Source organism: Salvelinus sp. IW2-2015, linkage group LG18, assembly GCF_002910315.2.
Source record: "Salvelinus sp. IW2-2015 linkage group LG18, ASM291031v2, whole genome shotgun sequence".
NCBI lineage: Eukaryota > Metazoa > Chordata > Actinopteri > Salmoniformes > Salmonidae > Salvelinus > Salvelinus sp. IW2-2015.
The window spans coordinates 1,578,789-1,597,158 of NC_036858.1; the positions used below are offsets into that span (position 1 = coordinate 1,578,789).

At 42.6% G+C, this 18,370-nt stretch overlaps 1 protein-coding gene across 2 annotated transcripts in view; it reads left to right on the forward strand.

Annotated features, from left to right (window-relative positions):
* The window catches only part of mmp25b (matrix metallopeptidase 25b), a 105,040-nt gene that overhangs the window by 72,121 nt on the left and 14,549 nt on the right, over positions 1-18,370 (forward strand). Inside the window, exons 1-8 of one of the 2 annotated variants that reach the window (XM_024009058.2) lie at positions 8,309-8,413; positions 8,562-8,691; positions 11,932-12,064; positions 12,517-12,661; positions 12,942-13,246; positions 13,392-13,571; positions 16,277-16,376; positions 17,463-17,545. In XM_024009058.2, the coding sequence (XP_023864826.1) occupies positions 8,581-8,691; positions 11,932-12,064; positions 12,517-12,661; positions 12,942-13,246; positions 13,392-13,571; positions 16,277-16,376; positions 17,463-17,545 (1,057 nt within the window). In that variant the 5' untranslated portion in view covers positions 8,309-8,413; positions 8,562-8,580. Of the gene's footprint in view, positions 1-8,308; positions 8,414-8,561; positions 8,692-11,931; positions 12,065-12,516; positions 12,662-12,941; positions 13,247-13,391; positions 13,572-16,276; positions 16,377-17,462; positions 17,546-18,370 lie in introns of those variants that run through there. The other variant, XM_070448232.1, reaches the window with a different exon arrangement.

Here is an 18,370-nt window from a genome sequence, read left to right on the forward strand (position 1 = left end):
TGCTGTCTCTAATTGAGGACCAATCTAGGCAACCATAGACATACATACACCTAGACTAGACACTTTAACCAACTAAGCCACAGCACCCATAAACATACAAAAACCCTAGACAATCCAAACACATACATCCCCATGTCACACCCTGACCTAACTAAAAATAAAGAAAACAAAGATAACTAATGCCAGGGCGTGACAGATAGAGTATCATTCCAGAGACTATGTATATTGTTACAGGAGATAGCTCATAGGAGAGGAAGGACAGCTAACTGTGCACAGTATAGGGATTAGTATGAGTTAAATGAACATTACACATATCCAGATCATGGTGAGAGTGAAGAGATAGTGGTGGCATTTCAGACACTATGGTAAACTTTCAAGAACCTGTGACTCAGAGTTTTGTTGGGTTGGATATTCTTCCAACTCATTAATCTCTTTCCCAATTTCTAACAGCCGGCGAACACTTGACAGATTACATGCAGGAGTAATTCTCACGGCAGTCGCTGTAGGGWCAGTAATTGAAGAAGGCTATAGGCACGGGCCATGTTAGTAGTAGCAGGGGTTACTTTAGTAGCATTGTTGGGATATCAGTTTAAGAGGACTCGTCCCACATGGATTGGTAACTGGTAACTGGGAGACCGATGGGAGTACAGGGGAGGCTGTTATTCAAATGTCAATGTTAGTGATCTTGCCATAACAGGAGAGTCTAGGTTGTCAGGAAATGACCCATGTGTTGCAATGTTTATATCCTCAGATGAAAGCAGAGATAACCGCGGCACGGGCTGAATTCTAGAGATTGGGTATACATCAAGATGCACCAGGCGGGGGTGTTGGGACAGCGTTGGTTTGGTCCACACACAGTACTCCTTACAGCACCTACAGCGGTAAAGATCGTCATGTCTCTCCTCGGTGGGTGCATAGTTCTCACGTGAAGTGAGGTCCAGCTGCATAATGGGTGAGCTTGAAGACACCATGACAGAGGAAATGGAGCGAAAGAGAGAGAGAGAGAGAGACTAGATTCCACTGTGAGACATGCAGATGGGTTGGGTCTATGAGCTACTTGAAACTTCATAGTTGGGTTGGGGTTAGCTGCTTTATTGGGTAATGCATCATATMWAAGAGGATAGATGTTGGGGTAATTGTACTCTTAACAACATGCTGAAGGCATTGATGTGAAAGCATATACAGTGCTGAGTTACCTCAAGAGGATGTAGGTTTGTMGCAATGGAGGAGATGGGGAACAAAGTGAAAAATGACATGACTTGGGAACACCTCTCGGAACCTGGGGCGGAAAGGGGAAGACTGGGCYAAATAATGAGGAGGRTTTTTAGGGCTTTCATTTTTGTGGAATCCAGGAGAAAATTATCCTGGAGGCATCGTCAGGTGAAGAGAAAGTGGGAATTTTCATGCATATATAATCATGCATAGCTTATCACATTGTTAATACTGTTACAGTATGTTTTGTGTGTCTTTTTGTTGCTTTTCAAGTCTTTTCAAGTCTTTCAAGCTAGCACTCTCTTAGGAACCAGAAMMAGAAAGTGGAGYAACAAAAAGCCGCRCCAGCTGACATGGAACAAGACAGCAGATTCAGCAGGAATGGCATTTTTGATGGAAATAAGATTGCGTATGGTGTGATCATAGAAAAGAGGCCGTAAGTCTCTGAGTTTGTAAACCTCACGGTGAATGTTTTGTTATCATTGATCGTTCATTTATAATCATGTTTTATCTTTCAGTTTTTTTAAATTTGTTTTTGTTATTATTGTTTGTTCGTTTATAAGTAATTTCCAAGTTTATCTAAGTTGAACAATAGGAAGCTATTGTTCCAGACGGGGGACTGTTAGATTCGGGGTGAAACTTGGAACATTTTTATACTCAGAAGCATAGTATATAAAGGAGTGAAAGAGACTGGTTTTTACATCAGAAGTGAATTGTTATCTGTAGAAGCCAGATGGCTTTGGAATGTGTTGGATGGACGGGAAGAAGTCATAGGATTGCTAGAGGGGAAGCGGATGGACATCTGTGGATTAGGCGAAGGAGGGGTTGAGGTCAGGTGAGATCCCCTGAAGGGAGAAATTATGGTTTATTACCCTATTACCCTCTTCCTGTCGAACGATAAAATGTAAGGACTGGAGAGAAGGAGGAGTGCCTAATTGGGAGTATATATACTTGTGATGGTTGAAACATGTTTTTGTCTGAATCCAGCTGTATTGACCCTTTGGGAAGAATTAAACTTGTTAGGGATAGGGTCTAGTTTCCTGAATTTCAGCCTGACTGACATGCCCAAAGTAAATTGCCTGTTACTCAGCCAGGATATGCAAATAATTGGTAGCATTGGATAGAAAACACTTTGAAGTTTCTAAAACTGTTAAAATAATGTCTGAGACTATAGCAGAATTGATATGGCAGGGAAAAATACGAAGAAAAACCAACCGGAAAATGATTTATTTTTAGYTCCCAGGCTATGTTAGTCCGTCTCCCAGATTGCAATTCCTATGGCTTCCACTAGATGTCAACAGTTAAAACCCTGTMGCTTGATGAGGAATTGAAAAATGGTATGGTTGAGAGGGATGAGGCAAAAAGAATTGCAAATAAGTTTGGCTGCACAACCGACTGGCAAACGTTTTACAATTTGAGAAATAATCTGACTAAARTGAAATTARACTATGAAACAAGGATAAATTACATAAAGAATGARAGTAAAAAGCTTTGAAGCACCTTAAATGACATTTTGGGAAAGAATGTAAACTCAGCACCATCATTCATTGAATCAGATGGCTCATCACAAAACCAACTGATATTGCCAACTACTTTAATGATTTTTGTTGATTGGCAAGATAAACAAACTTAGGCATGGCATGCCAGCAAAAGACGCTGATATTACATTACACATCCAAGTATATCTGACCAAATTATGAAAGACAGGCATTGTAATTTTGAATTCCATAAGTGAGTGTGGAATAGGTGAAAAAAAATATTGTTGTCTATCAACAATGACAAACCACCGGAGTCTGACAACTTGGATGGAACATTACTGAGGATAATAGAGGACGATATTGCCACTCCTATTTGACATATTTTCAGTTTAAGCCTACTAGAAAGATTGTGCCCCCAGGCTTGGAGGGAAGCAAAAGTCATTCCGCTACCTAAAAATAGGAAAGCCCCATTTTTTACTGGCTCAAATAGCCGACCGATCAGCCTGTCACCAACCCTTAGTAAACTTTTGGAAAAAATTGTGTTTGACCAGATACAATGCTATTTTAGAGTAAACAAATTGACAACAAACGTTCAGCACACTTATAGGGAAGGACATTCAACAAGCACAGCAATTACAAAAATGACTGATGATTGMCTGAGAGAAATTGATGATAAAACGATTGTGGGGGCTGTTTTGTTAGTCTTCGGTGCGGCTTTTGACGTTATCYATCATAGTCTGCTGCTGGAAAAACGTTATGGCTTTACACCCCTGCTTGATTGTGGATAAAGAGTTACCTGTCTAACAGAACACAGAGGGCAAAGCCAGTGTGTCTATGTATGCAGATGTCTCAACACTATACATGTCAGTTACTACAGCGACTGAAATGACTTCAACATTCAACAAAGAGCTTCAATTAGTTTCAGAGTGGGTGGCAAGGAATAAGTTAGTCCTAAATATTTCTAAAACTAAAAGTATTGTATTTGGGACAAATCATTCACTAAACCCTAAACCTCAACTAAACCATGTAATAAATAATGTGGAAATTGAACAAGTTGAAGTGACTAAACTGCTTGGAGTAACTCTGGAATGCAAACTCTCACGGCCAAAACATATTGATTCAACAGTAGCTAAGACGGYGAGAAGCCTGTCCATAATAAAGCGTTACACTACCTTAACAGCACTATCAACAAGGCAGGTCCTAGAGGCCCTAGATGTCTCTTCACAGTCCCCAAGTCCAGAACAGACGTTGGGAGGTGCACAGTACTACATAGAGCCATGACTACATGGCACTTTATTCCACAACAAGCAGCTGATGCAAGCAGTAAAACTTGATTTAAAAACAGATAAAAATACACCTTACGGAACAGCGGGGACTGTGAAGCAACACAAACATAGACACATGCATACACACACACACACGTACACATGGATTTTGCACATGCACTGTAGATATGTGGTAGTGGTGGAGTAGGGGCCTGAGGGCACAGAGTGTGTTGCGAAATTTGTGAATGTCCTGTCATGTTTTTAAAATTGTATGAACTGCCTAAATTTTGCTGGACCCTTTGGCAGCAGCTAATGGTGATCCATAATAGGTACAAATACAACTTGATTGGAGTCCACCTCTGGTAAATTGATTTTATTGGACATCATTTGGAAAGGCAAACACCTGTCTATATAAAGTCCCACAGTGCATGTCAGAGCAAAAACTAAGCCATGAGGTTGAAAGAGCTCCGAGACAAGATTGTGTCGAGGCACATATCTGGGAAAGGGTACCAAAACATTTCTGCACCATTGAAGGTCCTGTTGGTTCCATTTTGCTGTGCTCCGTTTTATTTACTTAACAAAGAACGACCACTCAAAATGTGCATTTATAAATCATAACAATTTTAATCAAAGTACAGCTGTAGACAGAAGTCAAAGATGAAACATCACACATACAACTGATGTCTCTCCTGAGTTCTGCCCCATAGGAAAATTCCAAGTTGCTTTTATCATGCTTGTAGTCAACCCCCTGTGATGTCAATACCTGCTACTCCTCAGACCAAGCCCATGCAAAAACAGCTATACAAACTTGCAAGAAATACAATAGTTCCAGTGTTTTCTAAGGCCTCAGCAGTAAAGCCACTCCCCAAGTTGATTTATAGAGTTATGTCTGACTAGCCTCTTATCTCTTCTACTCCCCATACTAGGCTCTTTGTTTATCTTTGAAATGCTTTCTCCCCCCCCCCCCCCCCACAATTTCTTTATTAAGAGGCACAGACTTAAGACTGTGGAACAATTCTAAATCCTTTACAATGAATATTATTTATTGTTAATCTGTAGTCTAAGACCCTATAAATGTAGAGGAGGGGTCCCATAGCCCCTCCCCTTCTATTATACAACATATTATAATCAATATTGTAAAACATCAAACATTTTGTGCAACCCCTATCGTGACCCCAATTTGACCCCATCAGTCCCCAAGAACACAGTGGCCTACTCATTCTTAAATGAAAGAGGTTTGGAACCACCCAAGACTCCCTCTAGAGCTGGACGCCAGCAAACTGAGCAGTCGGGGAAAAGGGGCTTGGTCAGGGAGGTTACCAAGAACCCGATGGCCCCTCTGACAGAGCTCTAGAGTTCCTCTGTGGAATGAGAAAACCTTCCAGAAGGACAACCATCTTCTGCAGCACTCCTCCAATCAGGCCTTTATGGTAGAGTGGCCAGACGGAAGACAGTAAAAGGCACATGACAAGCCCGCATGGAGTTTGCCAAAAGGCAACTAAAAATCTCAGACCATGAGAACAAGATTCTCTGGTCTGATGAAACCAAGACTGAACTCTTTGGCCTGAATGCAAAGCGTCACATTGGAGGAAACCTGGCACATCCCTATGGTGAAGCATGGTGTGGGTATTTTTTCAGCGGTAGGGACTGGCAGACTAGTCAGGATCGTGGCAAAGATGAACGGAGCCAAAGTACAGAGAGATCCTTGATGAAAACCTGTTCCAGAGTGTTCAGGACCTCAGACTGGGGCGGAGGTTACCTTCCAACAGGACAATGACCTGGAGGTGTGTTGGGTCATGCTGTGGTACCATGTACTTAAGTGTGCCTTGAATTCTAAATAAATCACAGACAGTGTTACCAGCAAAGCACCCCCAAACTATCACACCTCCTCCTCCGTGCTTCACGGTGTGAACTACACATGTAGAGACATCCGTTCACCTACCTCTGCGTCTCACAAAGACACAGCGGTTGGAACCAAAAATCTCAAATTTGGACCAAGGACAGATTTCCACCGGTCTAATGTCCATTGCTCGTGTTTCTGGGCCCAAGCAAGTCTCTTCTTCTTATTGGTGTCCTTTAGTAGTGGTTCTTTGCAGCAATTCAACATAAAGGCATGATTCATGCAGTCTCCTCTGAACAGTTGATGTTGAGATGTGTCTGTTACTGAAATCTGTGAAGCATATCTTTGGCTGCAATCTTGGCTGTAACCTCTAACGAACTTATCCTCTGCAGCAGAGGTAACTATGGGTCTTCTTTCCTGTGGTTGTCCTCATGAGAGAAGTTTCATCATAGCTTTGATGGTTTTGCAACTGCACTTTAAAAGTTCTTGAAATTTTACAGATTGACTGACCTTCATGTCTTAAAGTAATGACGGACTGTCGTTTCTCTTCAATTATTTGAGCTGTTCGTCCCATAAATAGACTTGGTCTTTTACCAATAGGTTTAATCTTCTGTAAACCCTAGTCCAAACAACTGATTGGCTCAAACGCACCAAGAAGGAAAGAAATTCCTCAAATTAACTTTTAACAAGGCACACCTGTTAATTGAATATATATATATCTTTATATGTTCATCTTGTTCTTTCCTTGCTTTCAGGCCCACAGGGAAAGGTGGTATGGGAGGGTTTTCTTTGATCTGTCACGTTCTGACCATAGTTCTTTTGTGTTTTCGTTGTTTTTAGTGTTGGTCAGGACGTGAGCTGAGTGGGCATTCTATGTTGTGTGTCAGTTTTCCTGTTTCTATGTTTGGCCTGATATGGTTCTCAATCAGGCCCACAGGGAAGAGGTGGTATGGGGAGGTTTTCTTTGATCTGTCACGTTCTGACCATAGTTCTTTTGTGTTTTTCGTTGTTTTAGTGTTGGTCAGGACGTGAGCTGAGTGGGCATTCTATGTTGTGTGTCTAGTTTCCTGTTTCTATGTTTGCCTGATATGGTCTCTCAACAGGCCCACAGGGAAGAGGTGGTATGGGGAGGTTTTCTTTGATCTGTCACGTTCTGACCATAGTTCTTTTGTTTTCGTTGTGTTTAGTGTTGGTCAGGACGTGAGCTGAGTGGGCATTCTATGTGGTGTGTCTAGTTTTCCTGTTTCTATGTTTGGCCTGATATGGTTCTCAATCAGGCCCACAGGGAAGAGGTGGTATGGGGAGGGTTTTCTTTGATCGCCGGGAGCGGGCGTGAGGATCTGTGTACTGTTTGAATATTATTGCCTGTCTSTGATCTGAACCCCTCACWAAAACTGGTCAAACGTGTTGAAAGTATGTTAGTTTTATTGGCATCAATGTTTAATTGAGTTTACCAGTATTCAAGATGATAATTATTATTACAGGGTATATACAMTTATGCCTTTTGGTTTTCAGTTGTTTTCATGTGTTTGTAGGGGCTTTGCTGCCTTTTAGGTCCAAGCAGTTTATTGACCCTTCCACTCCCTTAAGGTGATGTTTTTTATATTGTGCATTTATATTTCAATTAATATGTACTGTTTATTTGTAATGCTGTGAAAAAAACGCCCTTTCTATTCTTTCTGCATTGATGTTTTTTGTCACTGTTTTTGATGAGTTTAGTGAACTTGGTCAGATGTCTCTGTGAAAGCACTGGGTAGGCCTAGTATAGGGAGCCGTAGAGCCATACAGAAAGTAACTAAGAACTGAAAAGCCATTCGTTTAATCGTATCGATGTGTTTCCTTGTAAATCCGTTTCTAAACAAGCAAACCTACACCTGCATTATTTAATCTTTGCTTGTTTGTTATATCTGTCTCAGACTGTTTCCCTAAATGAACCTGTGACTTTGATTAGATAGATGTTGTCCTAATACAGTGTATTTCCTTATGGTGAAAATCTTCTCAGGTTGAACTGGAGTCAGCTAATTGTTCATTTCTAGCTATTATCATCCATGCAGCATTATTTATGGGATACAACATTCTCCCATTGCACGACTGACAAAATCACAATGGTGTAAGTAGCAAAGTTTCACAATGCGGAAAAGGCAAATGTGATTTTTTGCTTCTTTCGCTTATGATGCAATCTCTCACCTCCAAACCCTGTTGAGCAGCAACAGACATTCAAATGCTACACTTCAAAACAATGGACAAAGGCACATTTGTTGCCAGATTGTGATGATACAGATACAAGATCTTTAAAACATCCTAAAACATTGGCATTTCTGTCTGAAGTATAGATACACAGTATCTAGTTCTTAATGATGATGAGACCAAAACAAAAATGACTGATGTAACTTCATCTCATGCAAATACGTTCTTTAAGCACGTTTAACAGACTTTCTACAGAATGTGGTATGAAATACTTTGAACAAACGTAGATGTTTTTGGCAGTTTTATTGTGTGTGTGTGTGTGCAATGACAAAGAGGAAGTGAGGGTGGAGAACCACTAACCACATTGATCGATTCCTTTTTGCCCTGCCTAGTCCTTAGAAGAAACTAACACAGCAGGAGATAAAGAAACGGTATAGTACAGCGATTCACAAAATATCATCAGAAGCAACATAACAGTAAAGTGAAAAGGCATGGTTGTTTTAAGTTTCTATAGGATGCCGACCTGTGCTGAGTTTGGAAACGATTGGACASATTTCTAATGGTAAGTGTGTGATGCAGGGTTGATATTCACAGGAAAATGTTTGGCACTGTGTATGGACTGATATGGATGACCGTTACCACGAGCGTGTTCATCTCAACGGGACATCCCTCGCCCGCACCGATGCCTGACCAGTATGCCAGAGGACTGGTGAGTTGTCCTATGTTGTCTTCATTTTTTATCTTATCATAGCCGCTTTACTTAGTATAAAATAGATGTGCTCCATCGAAACCATTCGTATATTTTTGCTTATAGACTTTTTTTTGTTTCGCTTATAGCCTATGTATGTAAATCATTGTTTGGAATTTCAGACCTAGCCACAACGATATTTAGAAAATGTATAGCCTATATTTCTGTGGGGGAAATAAACCTGTATTAATACCACCCATAGTGTTTGAAATCTAAAATGTAACCAACCGTTAAACGTTTATGACTTTAGGGACAATGTGTGGTAAACCACTATGGGGCACACCCTCTTTTGACAGTTGACAAACCAACATTTCATATGACTGCTGAACAGTCCTGAGATTTACCTCCCTCAGTGCTGTAGTGCACTTACCAAGAATCGCTACAATACACAGTAGGCCTCTGCATTAACTCGCTCTGCTCCAGCGAGTTAGTGCACATAGATTAGAGCAGTGGTTCCCAAATGTGTTATAGTCCTGTACCCCTTCCAACATTCAACCTCCAGCTGCATCCTCTAGCACCGGGGTCAGCGCACTCTCAAATGTATTTTTTTGCCATCATTGTAAGCCTGCCACACACACACTATACGATACATTTATTAAACATAAGAATGAGTGTGAGTTTTTGTCACAACCCGATTCGTGGGAAGTGACAAAGAGCTCTGATAGGACCAATGCACAAATAATCATATAATAATAATCTATAATTTTGCTCTTTATATATAAAACCTTATTTGTTAATCGAAAATTGTGAATAACTCCCCACAGGTTAATGAGAAGGGTGTGCTTGAAATGATGCACATAACTCTGCAATGTTGGGTTGTATTGGAGAGTCTCAGTCTAAAATCATTTTCCACACACAGTCTGTGCCTGTATTTAGTTTTCATGCTAGTGAGGCCCAAGAATCCACTCTCACATAGGTACGTGGTTGCAAAGGGCATCAGCATCGCATCTTAACAGCGCGAAGTGCCGGGATACTCTGAACGCAGCCCAATCCAGAAATCTGGCAGTGGCTTCTGATTAAATTACATTTTCACAGAACCTCTTGTTGCAAATTCGATGAGGCTCTCTTGTTCAGATATCGATAAGTGGACTGGAGGCAGAGAATGAAAGGGATAACGAATCCAGTTGTTTGTGCCATCCGTTTCGGGAAAGTACCTGCGTAATTGCACATCCAACTAACACAGGTGCTTCGCCATATCACATTTGGCATTGTCAATCATACAATGATGGAAAGACCTGTGTGTTGTCCTTGTTAATGCAGACAGAGAGGAGATCAAATTTGTCCTGCACATTGAATATAGTTGCGGAGAGTCCCTGTAATACCAGATTCAGACTATTCAGGTGAGAAGAAACATCACCCAGATAGGCCAGTCGTGTGAGAAACTTGTCATCATGCAAGCGGTCAGACAAGTTTACATTATGGTCAGTGAAGAAAACTTTAAGCTCGTCTCTCAATTTAAAAAAACGTGTCAATACTTTGCCCCTTGATAACCAGCGCACTTCTGTATGTTGTAAAAGCGTTACATGGTCGCTGCCCATATCATTGCAAAGTGCAGAAAATACAAGAGAGTTCAGGGGCCTTGCTTTAGCAAAGTTAACCATTTTCACTGTAGTGTCCAAAATGTCTTTCAAGCTGTCAGGCATTCCCTTGGCAGCAAGAGCCTRTCGGTGGATGCTGCAGTGTACCCAAGGGGCGTCAGGAGCAACTGCTTGCACGCACGTTACCACTCCATTATGTCTCCCTGTCATGGCTTTTGTGCCTTCAATACAGATACCAACATGAGCAGCAGCTACATTTGGTGGAATTCCCGCGAGAGAGTAACGGTTAATGTGATTGGATGTTAAATGTTTGACTAGGCTACCTGTATTTGACATTGTGTTGTTATTTCGCTGAACACTAGATGGTTTAATTTTATTTTTGGCAGTGAACGAGGCATTGATCTTGTTATCCCGTTGTGCATGTTTTCCCTAGGCTGAGGCTGCTTTTCTCTCTGCTACAGTGCCGTCCGTTCTGACTCTGGTCCCTGTCTTCCTCGTCTCGTCAGTCCTGCTTCCCGTTCTACTGCTTCTTTGAATTCCGCTCCCGACCTGCTCACCTGGCTCCTACTCCCCTTGCCCCAGCCTCAGTTACTGGTTCCCTGCTACCTGCCCAAGCTTCCACTGGCCTGCACCCCCACCCCCGCTTCTCAATAAATACCTTAGTTACCTTATCCCTGTTGGGTTCACCTGCTCCGCCCCGCCTAACAATAGCCCCATGGAAAATATAAATGGACTGTTCGAAAATGTGAGAAAAAAAAGTTAAATAAAAAATTATATATTTAGAAAATGTGAATCACATTTTTAGTTGGCGTACCCCCGACAGCATGGCGCAGGAATACCTGGTAATACCTGGACTAGAGAAACGGAACGTGCAATATAACACCCTGGGTCAGAGATAGCATTAACCCTGCATAACCTTATTAACCCTCTCTCTGACAGAATCTTCATCACTTAAGAGCCACACAAAACAATACAAATACCCCTTGTATCACCGCCGTTGTGTCTAATGCGTTGAAGCTACGTCAGTTATAAGTGTAAGCCAACAGGGCTAGGCCTAGCTAGTTGGCTATCCTGAGCGCGATCAGCTAGCTAGTTGGCTATCCTGAGCGCGATCAGCTAGCTAGTTGGCTATCCTGAGCGCGATCAGCTAGCTAGTTGGCTATCCTGAGCATGATCAGCTTCAGTGATCAGGGATTCACTGTCTGGTTTCACTCAGGATTCACTGAATTACAGCAAGACCTGAAGAGAGAAACACTCTGTTGATGGTAATTGTGTGGTGCTAGAACATCTGGGGGCTGAACACATACCCTATGACCTTGACAAAGGTTCAAGGGTTTTTATTAGTCATATTTAAAAACATGAAATGACAGGAATTTAAGACAGGAACTAAAAAAAACATCAAAATACATCAAATCTAAAAGTCCTTCAAATATCAAAGTGCACTTTATTATTGAGATATTGTCTCAGGCCATATTGTCTGTTTTAAGTGATACCGGGAATGTCTCTGGTTAAAAAGGTGTATAACACTGGGGAGGAAAAAGTCCCTGGGGTGGTTTGTCCCTGGAGTGCCGTGTGCAGGGGGTGGCTTTCATCAGCTGTGATGCTCCTTAGTATCACAACAACTGACATCAAAGTCTGCTCTCCTACCTCTGCTCTCTGTTAGGATTGGTTGAGCCGGTATGGGTACCTCCCTCCTCCTGACCCTCGCACGAGCAAGCTGCAGACGAAGGATGGGGTCGAGCGGGCGATCCGTGAGATGCAGAGATTCGGAGGGCTCGAGGAAACGGGCAGACTGGGTAACCCACTGTCAAGTTACAGTAAAGCTTCGTCACTTGACCCTTTAAGCCAACTGTAAAGTCTTTCATTGTGACTTGTGTGTGCACAAACACTGGGGATATTCTGTGAAGGGCCTTGAAAACAAAAAAAGGGTTTTCAATGAACATTAAGATGCTTGAAACCATTGGTAACACTTTAACATTTTTAAGTTATTAAGCCTGCAGGGGTAAGCATGTATGAGCTTTTACAATGTCTTATAACAAGGCTTATAAATGTTGTGTCTCTATGCATAAAGTGTTCCACCGTCTCAAACTGACTGGATCATTATAAAATGCTTATAAAACATTATAAATGGGTCATACATGCTCATGATGAGTCTTATAATGCGTTATAGCAGTATTATAATGCATTATACCTGGATGCTTTAAGTCACCGGGTGTCATGTGTGAGTGTCTTGCCTCTGTATTTTCAGATAAAGACACTCTCAATCTCATGCAGACGCCTAGATGCTCTCTCCCTGACATTGTGGGATCAGAGGACATGTTGAAAAGGAAGAGGAGGAGGAAGAGATACGCCCTGTCAGGCCTTCGCTGGGATAGGACCGACCTAACATGGAGGTGTGCAAAATTTGTCGTTGGGACAAACAGTTTCACACATTTGAGTTTTCTTCTGTGTAGTGTAGTACTACGCAGACCTGGGTTCAAATAGTATTTGTCATCTTTCAAATACTTTGAGCATTTGATTGAGCCTGCCTGGAGTGTCAAATGTTTTTGTTTTTTTAAATTTGGGAAAATTCCATTGGTTTCTTTGCACCAGGTACTGTGCCATACCTGGTAAGCAGTATAATAGTGTGTTTTATGTATTTGTTTGTACTACTGATGTCCTTCCTGTATCCAGTGTCCACAGTTACCCAAACCCCTCCCGCTCGACCTTCCACCCGGACATGGTTGAGACGATCCTGACTCAGGCCTTCAAGGCCTGGAGTGACGTGGCCCCCCTCAGCTTCCGACAGCTCTCTGGGAACGACAGAGAAGATATGGGGCCCGGAGGGGACATCCGAGTGTCTTTTACCCGCTCGCTCCATGACGACGGGTACCCTTTCGACGGTAGAGGGGGCACCCTTGCCCACGCCTTCTTCCCGGGGAGGGATGACGTCGCCGGGGACACGCACTTCGATGACGATGAGTACTGGAGCTATGGAGGTATTTAAAGATAGTCAGATGGATGGATGGATGGATGCATGGATGGAAGGAAGGATGGATGGATCTTCAATTACCGCAATAAATACAGACAGAGAGAGAGATGATATTAACCGACTGATTAACACTGCACCTGCTGGTTTCTCAGGGGACAGCAGTAGCACAGACCTCTTCACAGTGGCAGTGCATGAGTTTGGCCACGCCCTTGGTCTGTCCCACTCCTCCTCGGATCCCTCCATTATGAGGCCCTACTACCAGGGAGCTGTGAAAGACATCTCATCCTACAACCTCCCTCTGGATGACAGGATGGCCATTCAAGAGCTCTACGGTAGGGTGTCTTATTTAATGGACTCTTTAAGAAATACATATGTTCTTTAAGGATTCTATATTATGTTGAGAGTTGTGGGAAAGATAGACAGCAAATGTGTCACTAAGGCAGTGGGCTGGATTCAAAACCCACGCCGGAATCCGACAAAACGTGTGTGGAGTATGCAGTGGCACTAACCGCTAGGCCACCCAGGCCACACCAACCCATAACTCTAACCCTAAACACACCCCAACTCTAATTCTAACCCTAACCCCAGCACCTTAACACTAACCATAAACCAACATAACCTAACCATAACTAATTGGGAAAGTCAATGTAGGTTTCTTGGTCAGTCATGTCACTTAGTTTTTCCCCTTGGTGCCACATCCGTCCACGGCTTTTAATGCACCTGTATTTGCATAACCCAAACCGCTTAACAGTTGTGGGGTGATTTCCTGCCCTTACACTACTGTTGTTGTTTACGCACTCGCTTTAGTTATAAAACACGATATTACAGTGTTAGGATTTCACAATGCAATTCAGGGAAACAGATCCTAATTGTGGTGCGCATAGAAAGGAGTCCTGAGTGCATTCAGGTGTGTGTGCCGCCACAAATCTTCTTCACAATAGACAAACATGGGCTCATTATGTTCAGAAAAATCCAAGGTATGACGCCATGTTATCTTGTAACTGTACATCAAACATAGTGATCATAAACGTTGACAACGAGGGAAAGGCCGTAAATTAAGACGACTCTCTGGAGTTTGAAAGATGAAACGTTGAGTATTAGAAGAAACACCGCTTTGATGTCATACAAGCAAGTCAAACATTCCCAATGTGCACTTCACATTTTCATAGCATAAAACTCATGTCAAATTAAATCAAATCTAATTTTATTTGTCACATGCTCCGAATACAACAGGTGTTGTAAAATACACTCTTTCCTCAACCCATGTTACTGTACACCCACTGCGTTCCAATTTAGCCGTTTATCTGTGCCCAAATCTGCTATTTTCAACCCGGGTATGTGTCTTCACTGACATTTTCAACCTGTCCCTGACTGAGTCTGTAATACCAACATGTTTCAAGCAGACCTCAATAGTCCCTGTGCCCAAGAACACCAAGGTAACCTGCCTAAATGACTACCGATCCGTAGCACTCCCGTCTGTAGCCCTGAAGTTCTTTGAAAGGCTGATCATGACTCACATCAACACCATTATCCCAGAAACCCTAGACCCACTCCAATTTGCATACCAGCCCAACAGATCCACAGATGATGCAATCTCTATTGCACTCCACACTGCCCTTTCCCACCTTGACAAAAGGAACACCTATATGAGAATGCTATTCACTGACTACAGCTCAGCATTCAACACCAGTGCCCTCAAAGCTCATCACTAAGCTAAGGTCCCTGGGACTAAACACCTCCCTCTGCATCTGGATCCTGGACATCCTGACTGGCTGCCCCCAGGTGGTGAGGGTAGGTAACAACACATCCTCCACGCTGATCCTCAAAATGGGAGCCCCTCAGGGGTGCCTGCTCAGAGTACTCCTGTAGTCCCTGTTCACTCATGACTGCATGGCCAGGCACAACTCCAACAGCATCATCAAGTTTGCCGATGACACAACAGCGGTAAGCCTGATCATCGACAACAATGAGACAGCCTATAGGGAGAAGGTCAGAGGCCTGGTCGTGTGGTGCCAGGACAACAACTTCTCCCTCAATGTGATCAAGACAAAGGAGATGATTGTGGACTGCAGGAGAAGGAGGACCGAGCATGCCCCCATTCTCATCGACTGGGCTGCAGTGGAATAGGTTGAGAGCTTCAAGTTCCTTGGTGTTCACATCACCAACAAACTATCACGGTCCAAACACACCAAGACAGTTGTGAAGAGGGAACGACAAAGCTTATTGCCCCTCAGGAGACTGAAAAGATTTGGCAAGGGTCCTCAGATCCTCAAAAGGTTTTACCGCTGCACTATCGAGAGCATACTGACTGGTTGCATCACTGACTAGTATGGCAACTGCACGGCCTCCAAACACAAGGCCCAAACAGAGGGTAGTGCGTTCCTGTCATCCAGGACCTCTATATCAGGCAGTTTTAGAGGAAGGCCCTAAAAATTGTCAAAGAGTCCAGCCACCCTAGTCATAGACTGTTCTCTCTGCTACCGCACGGCAAGCGGTACCGAAGCACCAAGTCGAGGTCCAAAAGGCGTCTTAACAGCTTCTACCCCCAAGCCATAAGACTGCTGAACAGCTTATCAAAGGGCTACCCAGACCCCTCTTTTACACTGCTGCTACTCTCTGTTTATAATCTATGCATAGTCACTTTAACTCTACCTACATGTACATATTACCTCAGTTACCTCGACTAACCGGTGCCATCGTACATTGACTCTGTACTGGTACCCCCTGTATATAGCCTCGCTTGTTATTTTACTGCTGCTGTTGAATTATTTGTTAATTCATTTTAAATTGTTTACTTTTTTCTTAACTTCTTAAAGCATTGTTGGTTAAGGGCTTGTAAGTCAGCATTTCGCTGTAAGGTCTACAGCTGTTGTATTCGGCGCATGTGACAAATAACATTTGATTTGATATGAGTGTAAAGAGTTAAGTCATAACGCATTGGAGAAGATCCAAGGTTCCTCCCTTCTGACCTTTTCCACCAATGTGTTTTGAGAAGGAGGCGAGGAGAGAGTACGATTCACCCTTTCTCTCTCCCCAGGGAGGAAGGAGAGCAGGCCTACAGTGCACCCTGGTGGCAGTGGTTCAACTCCCAGTCACCCTCGCCTGCCCAGTCCTCCACCTCCAAGGCCAACTAAACAGTGAGTGGAGCCAGAGAGAGTCAGGTCTCAGACATTTCTATGCCTGATTCACACTATAGACCAGACTGGAACCATACTGTGCTGGTCCGAATGGTTTCTTTTCACCTTGTCTTTTCCAGCACGGTTCCAGCAACAATGTTAACCAGGTCATCCCAGTACCGCTTGGCTTGGCTCAGCTCGATTTGACTGAGTAGTGTGAAATGGGTACAATATTTCTTATCTGTCCAAACAGGATTAAGCTAATTGTTTCTCCATGGTTCTCATATGCTGATGTGTGACGGACACGAAGGACAGACATCAACATTTTTGTCCATAATTTTTCACGTGCATCATAAATCCAAAATGTTACCTAGCTAGATACATAGATGATACTGTAGCTGCTGAGATTTAACCTGATAAGAAAATCGTTATTAGATATTTCATAAGTGTAGCTGATGTTGTCATTATGACACAACACATTCGTAATATTGAGTTGCACCCCCCCCTTTGCCCTCAGAACAGCTTCAGTTCATTGGGGCATGGACTCTACAAGGTGTCGAAGGCGGTCCACAGGGTTGCTGACCCATGTTGACTCCAATGCTTCCCACAGTTGTGTTGGCTGGATGTCCTTTGTGTGGTAGACCATTATTAATACACACGGAGTACAGTTGAGCGTGAAAAACCCAGCAGCGTTGCAGTTCTTGACACAAACCGGTGCACCTGGCACCTACTACCATACCCCGTTCAAAGGCACTTAAATCTGTTGTCTTGCCCATTCACCCTCTGAATGGAACAGATACACAACACATGTCTCAATTGTCTCAAGGCTTAAAAATCTTTGTTAATAGCCTGTCTCCTACCCTTCATCAACTCTGATAGAAGTGGAATTAACAAGTGGCATCAATAATGAATCCTAGCCTTCACCTGGATTCACCTGGTCAGTCAATGTCATGGAAAGAGCAGCTGTTCTTCATGTTTTGTATACTCAGGGTATAGAGTAACTATGTCCTTAATCAATCACTAAAACCACTCACAGTACTGAGTGTCAGATTGACACTGAAGTCCAGCGTCTTTACTCATGCTTCCCTGTCTTTCTTCCATGACCAGTTCCGACCGCTCTTTCCAAAATCGTTGTGAGGGCGGCTTTGATGCTGTGGCAAATATCAGAGGAGAGGTCTTCTTTTTTAAGGGTAAGAGAAATACAACAGTAGTGACAACAGCAGTGACAATGTGTTTACACAATTACACAAACATAAATGCTTTGTTGAATGTTTTGTCTGCAGAATTACCGTCGTCACAAAATAAATCTTCAGAGGGGAGGGTTTTTCTTAACAGTAAAGAGTTTTTAAACGGCAGTGCTCTTCATCTAAAAGGGATCCCCTACATTGACAGAAATATTGCCCAGAAATGACTTACTTGAACAGAAAGGGGCACACATACCCATGGCCATGATAACTAGCCTAAAAACTAAGGATTGTGTGGTTTCATGATTTAAAACATTGATAAATGTTATATCTTATGTGTATGGGACATTCTTGCGGTGGCATTTGCGTCTCTCACCTTTACATCCATGAAAAACACTTTAAAATGACAAAATAGTTACCAGGGGTGGAAGTAACGAATTGCAAATACTCTCATTAGTGTAATTGAGATATTTTTTGAGTGCTTGTACTTTTAAGAGGATTTTTCTAAGTCAGTAATTTAACTTTCACTTAAGTACGTTTTGAATGAAGTACTTTTGAGTACTACCTTTTTAAAACAATCCGTTACAGAATGCAATTTTTAACGTTATCCATAATAGTACAGTAGATCCCCCTCGGAGCCAGAAAAAAACTGCTCATCGTTGTTAAGTCAGTGACCAATCAAATCAAATTTCACACATCGCACCAGTACAGGCCAATCAAATCAAGCTATGCATACTGTCACGTTCCTGACCTGTTTTCTGTTAGTTTTATGTGTTAGTTGGTCAGGACGTGAGTTTGGGTGGGCATTTCTATGTTTTCTGTTTCTATGTT